This window comes from Narcine bancroftii, chromosome 1 (genome assembly GCF_036971445.1).
Source record: "Narcine bancroftii isolate sNarBan1 chromosome 1, sNarBan1.hap1, whole genome shotgun sequence".
NCBI classification, from domain to species: domain Eukaryota; kingdom Metazoa; phylum Chordata; class Chondrichthyes; order Torpediniformes; family Narcinidae; genus Narcine; species Narcine bancroftii.
In genome coordinates, this window is record NC_091469.1 from 72,925,021 (window position 1) to 72,938,138 (window position 13,118).

The 13,118-nt window shown below is 38.9% G+C and overlaps 1 protein-coding gene across 3 annotated transcripts in view; it reads left to right on the plus strand.

Moving 5' to 3' along the window:
• rasef (RAS and EF-hand domain containing) overlaps positions 1-12,602 on the plus strand; it is a 105,037-nt gene extending 92,435 nt beyond the window's left edge. For all 3 annotated transcript variants that reach the window (XM_069930337.1, XM_069930340.1, XM_069930334.1), the window contains 7 exons: positions 1,720-1,860; positions 4,260-4,407; positions 5,509-5,590; positions 6,389-6,503; positions 8,863-8,982; positions 10,287-10,363; positions 12,019-12,602. In XM_069930337.1, coding sequence (XP_069786438.1) covers positions 1,720-1,860; positions 4,260-4,407; positions 5,509-5,590; positions 6,389-6,503; positions 8,863-8,982; positions 10,287-10,363; positions 12,019-12,124 — 789 coding nt within the window. In that variant the 3' untranslated portion in view covers positions 12,125-12,602. The remainder of the gene's footprint in view (positions 1-1,719; positions 1,861-4,259; positions 4,408-5,508; positions 5,591-6,388; positions 6,504-8,862; positions 8,983-10,286; positions 10,364-12,018) is intronic.
• The last annotated feature ends 516 nt before the right edge of the window (positions 12,603-13,118 follow it).

The window sequence follows — 13,118 nt, forward strand, 5'->3', positions numbered from 1 at the left end:
ACTTGGTTCTGAATATTTATGAATGGTACTTGGTTAGGATGAATTTTGTAAGGGATTGAGCAGAAATAGGTCTTCTAGTCCTTGCAACCTGCATTGACATTCATCAAGGTTGTGGCTAATCTTCTCTCTTAGCACATTTGCAGCAACATCTCCATGTTGTTTAATTGCTATTGTGCTCAGTCATCTATTAATCTGTTTTGAGTGAATACAGTGACTGACCTTTCACAGCCTCCTAGGATAGAGACTTCAAAAGGTTCACCAAACTCTCAACTTTCTTCAGTCTTAAAGGTCAAATCCTTCACATTCAAACTATACCTTTAGGCATTTCTGACAGGGGAAAATTCCTCCTGAAACTTCCCTGTTAAGCCTCTTACAAATATTCATATTTCATTGAGATTGTTTTTCTGAACTCGGACTGAATATAATTTAATCTGTTCTCTTAACATCTGGGGAAACTTCCCATCTCTGGAATAGGTCTAGTAAATCATTGCTGCACTTCTGCATGGCAAGTTCACCTTTTGGGTAAAGAGATCAACATTGTGTGCACTGTTCCAGACCTAGCACCATTGCATCAGGCCTTCTTTACACTTGCGATCAGACCCTATCATAATAAAGGCTAAAATAATATTTGTTGTCCCAATTGAATGCTGAACCCACATACCGAGCTTCAATGAAATGTACAAAAGAACAACATAACCTCTGTGAACGTCAACTCTATTTGGTCTCTTTTACTTTTTTGTTTTATGCTCCAAACTGGATAAAATCCTATTTGTCAACATTGCACTCTGTCTACCATGTTCTTGTCCACCTGCTTGGCTTGTCCATATGTCCTTGACACCTGCTTTGGCTTCTTTCATACTCACAATTTCACCTAGTTATTTGTTGATCCATATGTGAATGGTGAGGCCCAAAACATTGATACCAATGATACTCGCTAGTCACAACCTGTTGAACTGAGAAGGATCTGTTTATTCTCACAATTTATTCTCCATTCAATAACCAATTCTCAATCTATTTGAACCATAGAACACTACAGCACAGAAACAGGCCCGTTGGCCTTTCTGATCTGTACAAAACTATCACTCTACCTTATCCCTGGGCCAGAATACAGACCCTTAGTCCTCCATACCTTTCCCATCCATGTATCTATCCAAATTTTTTCTTAAATATCACAACTGAACCTTCATTTACCTCTTACCATACTCTTGCTACTCTGTGGTTTTCCCTTTAAATTTTCAACTTTCACCCTTTACCCATGTCCTCAATATCTTGTCTCACCTAATCTCAGTGGGTAAAACCCCTGTTGGCATTAACTTTCTATACACCTCAATTTTTTATACCTCTATCAAATTTTCCCTCATTCTCTGATGCTCTAGGGAATATAACCATACATCAGATTACAGCGCGGAAACAGGCCATATCGGCCTTGCGAGTCCGCGCCAGTTCACTTGAATAACTCCACTTGTTCCCCTCATTTTACTTTCCCTGTAATTCTGCTCCTTCAATCCAAGCAATATCCTCGTAAATCTAAATATTATTTCCAATTATGTGCTCTATTTCAGTGCAGTGCCCTCAATGCTATATGCCTCATATAGAAGTTTCCTCAATTGGATACTTGGGTTCAAAACTTCCTAGTTTGATCAATAGCTAAAACATACAAATTAGTTAGAGTTGTGTTGCATTTGTCTGAAGTTACAGTAGAATTGGCTTATTCTGCAGGTGTCTGAAGTCCAGGATGATGAAGCTTTAAGCCAGGATGGTACAAACACTGATTTAGAATGGGAATCATCCCACACTGTGAGCCGGAGCAATTCTGGGGCCTCCTCTGCACGACGCTGTATCTCTGCCTTTTCACAGCAGGTAATGCCTTTTTGCACATTCTTAAACAATACTCCCATGTCAGACTTTGATTTTATATTGGAAACAAAACACGATAATCTGCAAACACTGTGGTTGAAGTAAAAACACAATGCTGGAGAAACTCAGGAGGTCAAGCAGTGTCTGTTATGTAGCAAAGGTAAAAATACATTATCTGCATCTTTATATAGCAAAGGAAAAAGTACATAGCCTTTCAAGGTATGCGAAGATGTCAGTAGACATCCAAACAAAAGAGTAGTTGAGGGGGAAGGGGTGCTAGCTAGGCAGGAGATGATAGGTGGAGAAAGGAGGGAGGGGACAAGAGATCAAGGGGAGAAGGGATTGTTAGGTGAAGGGAAGGGAGTGGGAAAAGGGGAGCAGGTTAGCAGAAACCAAAAAAGTCTGGCTGGATAATGGCCAGATGGAAAATAAGGTGTTCCTCCAATTTGCGGGTGGTTTTGTTGTGACGGTGTTTAAGGCCATAGAGTTGCAAGTGTGAGAGTGTGACACAGAACTGAAATGGTTGGCTACTGGGTGGTCTCTGTTACTGTTGTGGATGGAGCGAAGGTGCTCAGTGATTTTATATTTTTGTTTAGATGTGTAGACAAATTTATCTGCAAGTAGCTGATTTTTGTGTCAATTTTATGATGTAGGAAAAATGAAATGGACAGGGGAAGAGTATTCACCAGAGGCTAATGTTAACTTAGTATCAGTGGTGAGGCTCTATAATGTAATGTTCTATAACGTTCAGTGACTATGTAAGCATAGGGTGAGGCCTGAATAAAGTTATTTTTCTTCTGGCTCTCCAGATCTTTGCAAAGTTAAATAGTCTGTTGACACTTGTGATGTAATTTCTATGGGCACCTCCTTAATGTTAGAGATATGGAAAATTCCCAAATGTAAGGGAAGAGATTTTAAAAAAAATCAGGAATATTCTCTGAATTTGGTAAATGCAATAGTGAGATTGCAGTGAGGGTTATGGAGATAGAAAGTATCATCAATATGAATTAATAGCTTCAGAAGAAAGAAAATAAATATTTAAAAATGAGAGTTGAAATTATTGTCCAGTGATAAGAACTCTTCTACATTTGAGTCTGTTACGAGGCCAGAAGACCCCAAAACCCAGCAGCAATAGATATTCACTGAGACAAATGGTTATTTAAACAAAAGTTGCTTTTAATTATCTGTAAACATGAAGACAGGATCACACTAACTTATCACTATTAACTTTCTTAACCTAACTTAACCCCCTTCTAATTCTAAACGTACATGTATGTAGTGTGTGTGTAAGTTTAGAAAGGTCCTCTGAGTTTTTTCATCTGTTGCTTTTCAAAACAACAATCTCACTTCTCACTCCTCCAAATTCATTGGTATCAGGCAATTCTTAGACTGTGCACAGAATTTAATATTTATAAAGTTCACCAGGATTTGGTGCTTGAAAGGTAAATGGCCACCACTCAGGAAGGTTCTTGTCAGTTTTCAGAGCAAGAGATTTGTTGTTCCTGGACACAAACTGATCCCTTTTAATCATCTACATCAATGTCTTGCTGGATAAACTTGCCCTATCAGGGTTTTCCAGATGATAACTTTTTTTCTTTCAGGTCACCACAGAATTTCTTTTTGTTTCTCTTATTTCAAGTGAAACATTAGCAGCCAGTCCTCTCCTCTTGTATGGACCACTAGGGCTTTGACCAGGCTGAACTAATCATTCACAATCCATCTTCAAAATGTTTTTTTTTTCCCATAAGCTTGCCAGCTGGTCCTGTTCTAATCCCAGCTACTGCTGGAGAACTGAATTCACTCACTCACTCACTCACTCTCTCAGAGAAAAGCCTGTTTTACCCTCTCTACTTGCAAAACCACATGACCCTCTTAGAACAGCAACCACCACTCAGACAGACTGCAGCCCTAGAGCTAATGAGTTCTTTCATCTGTTGCTTTTTAAAACAACAATCCATTAGTGAAGTCCCCTGAGCACTCCCCTAAGATTTTGCAAAGGTATTCAAAGCCGGACTGTCTGGCTTGAGCAGAGCTCCAGTATTTTAAAAGAGACCTGTTTTGAAGTTTTTGTATGTGACCTCCACTAAAAAAAACCTGCCACAATTTATCTCCCAAAAACATATCCTATGTACAATCCAAACACAATGTATTTTGTCACAAGTCTCCTCTAAATAGGCATACATTCTTGTACCTCATTACATCAGGAGGAGGAAATTCCTAGGGTGTAAACAAATGCCATAATTATTGGCCTCTCAGCTGTGCTTATGTGTACATGGATGTGGCAACATTTAAATCAGCAGTGGATTGATTCTTTCTAAAAGATTGCATTTGTTATACTCGGCATGAATGTCCTTTTGCAATAACCAGAATATTAATCGATCTAAACCTTGTTCTTTCTTCAGCCATGTAACACAGATGGAAATTCTAAAAGCCCCCAATCTAGCAAAACCTTCAGGATAGTGCTTGCTGGGGATGCAGCTGTAGGCAAATCAAGTTTCCTTCTACGGCTCTGCAAAAACGAGTTCCGGGGGAGCACCAGTGCCACCTTGGGTATGTTTTCCAACCAACTTTCTATAAATTAATAGATACCAAATCACACGCTGGGACATTGCTTTGCTGCACTTAATAAAATTGCAGTTTTGACCAGAACCTGTTTGTTGCTACAGATGTCCTCTGTGTATAATGTTAATTGCAAGTTGTGCAGTTTTAATTATTAACTTTCAATAAGGCCCGAAGAAAATGTAATCCATTCCTAAATTTGAATTTTTCTGCGTGATCTTAGTTACATTTCACTGTTTTAATGCAGCCTGTTTTTGTTTTTTTAACATAAAGCAGTTTGTTCTTGAGGAGATCCCACAAACGGGATAACTAAAATAGTGTGAAAGAAATGTTGATTGAGAGATAAACATTTTACATCAACAAGATGTAGCTTCTAATCGTTGCAGCACTCCACTGCCAATATAAAATATCAGCCTTATTATGTGCTTGAATGGTAAAAGGCAACACTAATTACTGAGTTAAAGCTGATAATCTGCAGCTGTACTTTAAGTTTACAACTGAATATAAGAAAATTTAACAATGCAACTTGCATATCTGAGTGTTGCATTCTCCTTAATGTCCTTAAATATTAGTCAATGGGACCTCCATCAATATATTTGTAGATCTTATCATCGGTTCTAAAGCGTGATAGAATTGGGTAATCTGGCGTCAAATCAAAAGGTTAATGCAGAAGGAATGCAAAGTTTGCAATTTGAGGGCACGGGAAGTTGCAATGTACAAACTTTGGTGGCAGCAATGGGGTCAGGAAAATACCTAGGTGAGTGGAGAAAAGGTAGACGCTCTATTGTGTTTGAGGTCATAAAATAGTGGAAAATCAAGGCCTTAAAAATATTTTGAAAATAAACTTTTGCAGCAGAGATTTTTTGCATTGCTTAATTTAGCCTGAATGAGTAGCCGAAGAGATTATGAAGACAGAGTAAAAGAGTAATTTTTAAAGTCTATAGCCAAAAATGGAAATGCTAACTTGTCCAGTAATATCTAATATATATTGAGAGTGTGTAAACTTTGATCTGCGTATCATTAGTGGCAAATTTATTCTGAATTTTGGATGTCATTGAGAGGCAACTAAATATTGCATGTGTTTTCGCGCAGGGGTTGACTTTCAGATGAAAACTTTGGTTGTTGATGGAGAGCAAACAATATTGCAGCTGTGGGATACTGCAGGCCAAGAAAGGTAAATAAGTAACATTCATGTTTGAAATTGCAAAACCAAATATATACATGCAGTGAACTGAGATTCACTGGTGGTGTTGTACTGATGCCTGGCTCTGCCTCCCAACTCTGTCCCCATCTACCCATATATAGCCCTGGTTTTCCACCTAAACCTTGAGCCCTTCTGAAGACCACTGTAAGACCCTCCCCTCAGTTATAAGCTAATAAAAGCGTATGTTCTCCTTCCAGATGTGAGAGCTTTTATTCACGCTACAACACAACAGAAACATTTCCTTTGTCCCTTAATCACCTTCTGAGCAATCTTGCTCTAAGGTAGAGAATGGGGTTTCTACTGTCTTATGAACTAAAGCTAATTACTGGTTAAGAATTTAATTTCTGATGTAATGTTTAAAAAAAAAATGCATCCTATTTTGTGCACCTTAGCTGGATGTAACAGTACTACAATATTTCTGAACTTCAAGGGCTTAAAAGTAATCAGTGTATTCAATGTAAACCTTTCTCAAAGGTTTACTAGAAATGCATGCCAGTTGCAAGTGGAATGTTGACTGATTCAATCTACTGATCTCGTTTTTGCCAAAGCAGGTATGAATGCAAAGATATCACAATTAGAAGAATAAATATTGAATTTTTAATTTTAAGCTGATCATCATGGTTTCTGCAAGGATCTGTGACATGATGATAATGAGTCACTGAAACTAGGTTTCCTTAAACCCGAATGTTAAATTGTCATTTATATAATAGGACAATGGCAGTACCATAACTTTTTTTATCCAAATAAAGTAACTACAATCTGTTTCAGATTTCGGAGTATTGCCAAGTCTTATTTCAGACGTGCGGATGGTGTTTTATTGCTATATGATGTCACTTGTGAGAAAAGTTTCCTCAATGTACGCGAATGGGTTGACACGATTAAGGTAAGCATTAACAATGAATTTCATGTTACCTATAACTGTAGCATGGGTGGTGTAAAATTAGGCCTGGATCCATATCTCAGGTTTCTCTATACCTCCAATATATAAAGTAATTTGAGTTCATAATTCCCATTTAATTAAAAGTGGTGTCATTATAACAATTATATAATTACCAAACCTTCACTTTTCTGTTGGTGGCATACTATTACATGTAGTGTCTTTTCAAGGCAATTTCTGTTTATTTCTTTTTATTCTGGATCTGTCTTGCTGAACTTACTGGGTGAGAAAAATCTGAAAATGTGCCTGCAAAAGTTAAGCACCCATACTATTAACTAGACTCTGCAATAATATTTTTAGGAGACACATTGGAGCATCACAAAAATATTTTACTCCTGCTACTAGATTTGGATTGTGATCTTTAAGTCACAGTTCATGGAAGGAAGAGAAGAATTACTGAAAGTCTAGGAAGTAGATTTAGGCTTTTATACACAAAACATTTGTTGTTTGGGGTTTTTGTGTCCAAGCTGGTCTCTACTATGATTTGTGAAATTACAAACAATACATGGTAGTTTGTACCCAAGATCATGCTGAAATGGAACCTATATGGTTTCATTTGAGACCTCAGTCAATTTAATGCATCTTAAAGCACTTTGCTGCGTAGAAATCTGACATGACATCAGTCCTTAAAGGCACACTCCCTATGACAGTTTTAGAAACTCTCTATGGCTACCATTGAAGGAGGGGCTATAGGGGCAAAGGTGAGAGCTCCACATTATAGTCAGAAGAACTTAAAAGTCCTGGTGGCTGAGAACTGGATGACCTATGGGCTAGGAGACGGCCAGGGCTGCCTTTTGAGACTGCAGCAACAGAGCTGAACAGCAGTAATGATCTCTGTAGTTTAGATCAACAGAAAATTAGCAAAAATAGCGAAGTAGGGCACTTGGAGTTTCAGCATTTTCAATTTACTTATGATTAATATGAAATGATGTACATGATTCTCATCTTGTGTAATCTTTCTTTGGCTTGGCTTCGCGGACGAAGATTTATGGAGGGGGTAAAAAGTCCACGTCAGCTGCAGGCTCGTTTGTGGCTGACAAGTCCGATGCGGGACAGGCAGACACGATTGCAGCGGTTGCAAGGGAAAATTGGTTGGTTGGGGTTGGGTGTTGGGTTTTTCCTCCTTAGCCTTTTATCAGTGAGGTGGGCTCTGCGGTCTTCTTCAAAGGAGGTTGCTGCCCGCCAAACTGTGAGGCGCCAAGATGCACGGTTTGAGGCGTTATCAGCCCACTGGCGGTGGTCAATGTGGCAGGCACCAAGAGATTTCTTTAGGCAGTCCTTGTACCTTTTCTTTGGTGCACCTCTGTCACGGTGGCCAGTGGAGAGCTCGCCATATAACAGGATCTTGGGAAGGCGATGGTCCTCCATTCTGGAGACGTGACCCATCCAGCGCAGCTGGATCTTCAGCAGCGTGGACTCGATGCTGTCGACCTCTGCCATCTCGAGTACTTCGCCGTTAGGGGTGTAAGCGCTCCAATGGATGTTGAGGATGGAGCGGAGACAACGCTGGTGGAAGCGTTCTAGGAGCCGTAGGTGGTGCCGGTAGATGACCCATGATTCGGAGCCGAACAGGAGTGTGGGTATGACAACGGCTCTGTATACGCTTATCTTTGTGAGGTTTTTCAGTTGGTTGTTTTTCCAGACTCTTTTGTGTAGTCTTCCAAAGGCGCTATTTGCCTTGGCGAGTCTGTTGTCTATCTCATTGTCGATCCTTGCATCTGATGAAATGGTGCAGCCGAGATAGGTAAACTGGTTGACCGTTTTTAGTTTTGTGTGCCCGATGGAGATGTGGGGGGGCTGGTAGTCATGGTGGGGAGCTGGCTGATGGAGGACCTCAGTTTTCTTCAGGCTGACTTCCAGGCCAAACATTTTGGCAGTTTCCGCAAAGCAGGACGTCAAGCGCTGAAGAGCTGGCTCTGAATGGGCAACTAAAGCGGCATCATCTGCAAAGATGATGTACACAAAAGCTACATCCTGTGTTTTGGTTTAATTTATTTTAAAAATATTTTTTATTGAGGTTAACATAACCATCCATATACAAAATATTAAAAAGTAAGGCAAAAATAATGTATACATTCCATTCCTTATTATTAATTGTGTTTATCTGTTAAAACAATTATACACATAAATCAATAATTAGTGTTACAACAAATCACAATATATCTTAAATCTTAAAAAAAAGATATCATACAGGATAGTTTCAATTATTTTTTTGAAGAAACCTTTCTAAAGTAATAGTTTAAAGGAAAAGGAAGGATGATTTTTCCTCTGTGATTTAAAAAGTTATGATAATGTATCCTGAAAGGATTCGACCAATGAAGCCGTACCCATTATGTTGGTGGGGAACAAAGTGGACCTGAGAAACAAAGCAACGAAAGAGGGACAGAAGTCCATACCCACCAGTTACGGAGAGAAACTAGCCATGGTGAGTATTGAAGAGTTTGAGTTATTGAAAGCATTGTTTTAAGTATTCAAGCACCACCAGGTTCAGGAACAGCTGCTACCCCTCCACCGTCAGACTTCTCAACAACAAACCCAAGCAGGGACTTGTTTAAGGGCTCTTACTTTTTCCACATTTTTTTCTCAATATTGCAGTCAGTTTGTTGGCATCTCTTGTTTACATGTATAAATTAAGTACAGTTTTTTGCACTTCCAATAAGTGGTAATTCTGCCTTGCCAGCAGGAAAAAGAATCTCTGGATTGTATGTACTCTAACCATAAATCTAAGAAAGTTTTGCTTTTGTTTTGATGAATGCATTGACTTGTAATTACACTCAGTCCCCCATTATCTAGCTCAATCCAAGTAATTTCTCCAAAACTCAAAGTACTGATTAGGCTGTTTCACCAAAATATAACCAGAAAATTGAAAAAGGACATGTTTTTGCAACCCTCCCTGTATATTACAGTTTTATTGTGACATTGAGCTTGAAATCTTAATAGTCTTCTGGTTGGCAACAAAAGGGTTGAGTTACACAAAACAGCCCAGGCAATACAGTGTTATAGCTGGTCAAATTGCTTCACAAATCGATAATCCAGATTCCATCCTGACTTCTGGTATTGGCTCGCTATCCCTAAGACTGAATGGGTTTTCATTGGGTGCTGCACTTTCCTCCCATCTCCCAGACAAGGGTTGTTTGTTTCAATGGCCTATTTTGTGAGTGGTAGAATTGGGAAAGGAAGAGTTTATGGTGATGTGTGGTTCGTAAAGTGGAATTAGTGCCTGTGGGTGCTTAATGGCAAGTATGCACCTTGGGGGCGGTAAGGTCACTGTTTCCATAATGAACAGTATGACAAGTAGCAAAGAATGAATTATTTAATAAAACTTTTAATTTGTGTCTTGTTTTTGTTTAATGTAGAGATTCAGCATGGTAACAGGCTCATGAGCTCATGCTGCCCAAATACACCAATTAACCTGTACATTCCATGCATCACTTGAATGTGGACACAAGAGCAACTGGGGAAAACCCATGCAGGTCAAGGGGAAGGTGCAAACTTCTTACAGACAGTGCCAGATTCGAACCAGAGTTGCTGGCATTGTAATATTTGTGGGAACTGCCACGCTAACCATGCTGCCTGAAGTTGCAGTTAATGTTATCGTTTTTTTGATCTAAGATGGACACTGATGGAAACTGTAATTGTGCAGCATATTGGTTGGCCTTAGTAATCTTTGGGAGGTATTTTAAGGAGATAAATCAAGATTCATTCTTCTATTACATCATTTATTTACAGAACTACAGTGTGCTATTCTGTGAAACGAGTGCCAGAGAAGGTTCGAACATTATTGAAGCAGTCCTTCACCTTGCTAGGTAAACGCTGATTTTTATTAAGTATATCAGCAAGTCCATGGGGTCTTGCTCTCGCTGCAAGAGTAGTCAAAAGCAAGTTTGATGGTCTGCTCTCAATATTCCATGCAGTCAGACCAAAATCTTATGAAGGCTCAACATTGTATTCTTCCTCTCTATAAATGAAGCAATGTATTTGACTTCCTTATCACTTACCCTGCTTACAAGTTGATCTTTGGGGAATCTTGCACAAGAACTTCAAAATCCCTCTGCAGCTCTGATTTCTGAACTCATTGGCCGTTTAGAAAATAGTCTCCACCTTTATTCCTTCCATCAAAGTGCATGATCATATATTTCTCTGTCCTTGTTCGATCTGCCATTTACTTGCCCCATCTCTGAGCCTGTCCAAGTCCTTCTGCAGTCTCAGTGCTTCCTAAATGCTACCTGCCTCTCCTCCTATCTTTGTATCTGCAAACTTGGCCAAACGTCATCATTTCTGTCATGCAAATCATTGACATTTAATATGAAAAGTGGTCCCAGCACCAAGCCCGATGAAGCACTGGTCATCGGCAGCCAACCAGAAAAGGTCACTTTTATCCCCACTCTTTGCCTTCTGCCAGTCTCTATTCATGCTAATATCTTGTGCTGCATGAGGTTGCTAAGCAAAATTTTGTTGTCAAAGGGCTCATAAAAATCTAAGTAAACAACATCTACTGACTCTCCTTTGTCCTTTCTGTAATTTCCTCAAAGAATTCCCCTTAAGGAAACCACTCTGAATTTGGCCTATTTTGCACTGAGCCTCCAAGGTCTTAAAACCTCATCCTTAAAAATAAATTCTCACATCTTGCCAACTATCGAAGTCAGGCTAACAAGTTTAGAATTTCCTGCCTTTTTCCTCTTTCCCTTCTTGAAGAGTGGAATGATGCTATCAATTTTCCGGTCCTCCAGAATCTTCCTATCAGCATAATGTTATTGGTAGTTTCACTGAGCTTGCAATTTTGCACTTCAATATGTTGGGTAAGATTTCTATGCACACTGAGAATTGCCTGGAACAGACTGCCAAAGGCAGTGTTAGAAGCAGATCCAATAATAGAGTTTGAAAAGCATGAAATCATCTCTCGTCTTTCATTGCTCGAAAGAGAAAAGCTCTCACTTGACCTGTCCTCATAAAACATCTTCTTTAATCCAGATGAATCCTGAAAAATCAACTCTCCGCCCTCTCTAAAGCTTCCACATCCATCCTATCACAAGGCAAACATAATGGAACGCAATACTCTGAACCAGAGTTTTATAGAGCTGCAGTATTGGCTCATGTACTCGATTTCCCCAAATATGTGCTGCCTTAACCAACCTTTGCAACAATTTTCAGGAATCTATGGACTTGGACCTCAAGATCCTTCAGTTCCTCCACACTGTTTAGAATTCTGCCATTAAACACCGCCTTTGTGTTCGATTGTCCAAATTTTCTGGTTTGAACGCCATCTGCCCAACTGTGCATCCTTTGAACCTGAGAAGAAATGAGTAAAATCATAATCTCTTGCATCTATTAGTCATATACTTAATATTGGTGATGTTGCTTGACAAGAAGGATCTGGATATGTCTATTTTACAATCCTAATTAATGTTTAACAAATTTTGACTGTCCCTGTTTTCATATTTCCGATTAATTCATTCCATAGGGAAGTGAGGAAGAGAGGTGATGGAACCAATCTGGAGACCTTAACTAATTTGTCCAGCACGGCATTGATTAAGAAGCCACCCATGAAAAGCTGCTGCACTGCTTAAAAACTATAGAGTCACCAAGTTAACTGCACAATACTTTGCACGTTTGCATTTATTCTTCAAGATTCATTATTTAGCACTTTTAGGAATTTTGCAATATGAATGTAATAAAAATAGGAAGAGTGAACAAATGAAGGAACAAGCGTGAAGAGCAAGATAAAATAAGAATTAGAAATAAAGTGCAGTTAACTGTTTATTCAGTAGCAATGGGGTTATTCTTCCTTCATGGCTAATAATGTGGCTAGATCAAAAGTAATGAAGCCCATAATTATTTGTACATAATGTACTTGTTTGCATTTCAAGTTTGAAAATGTTTTGAGTAATGATATTGCTGCTTTTAAGTTTATTTTGTCTCCTGTAACCTCCATATTTATTCTATTGAAAAATTAATGGAAACTCGACCTTTACAGAGCACTTTACAGCACTTGATGTAAATTTATTTTTGTGATGATATTAAGCTGTTGTGATCAAGTGTATTAAATGATGCATTACATTTCAGTAGTCGTGAATCTTTAATGGCTTTGGTTTTTAAACTTATCAACGTTCCATGCAGCAAGATGAAAAATGATATCTTGCCTTTTCTTGATGTTTAAAGTTGATGCTTTGTCTGTTTTCTGTTCTCCCTTCATGCTGATTATTTGTGATGCAGAAAAAAGGCAAGGGCCATTACCAGCTCCCTTCTGGGGTCGTCGATGTGCAGTGAAAGTAAATGGCTCTGCATCCACACTTTCTCATTCATTTTCCACTCTCGATGCTCTCTTCATTTCACTCCCGCATCATTCCTGATTTTCCTATCCCCTATCAATTTGAACTCTCTACTTTGCTATAATAATCCCTCACTACTTTGAATGACAGACACCATCAGAGTCTCACTGTGAGAACTTTCTACTTTGCTATAATAATCCCTCACTACTTTCCATTGTCACCACCTACTTAATGCTCTAAGTAACCCAACTTGCACATTTACACACAGCTAATGTTGTATTCAAAATACCAC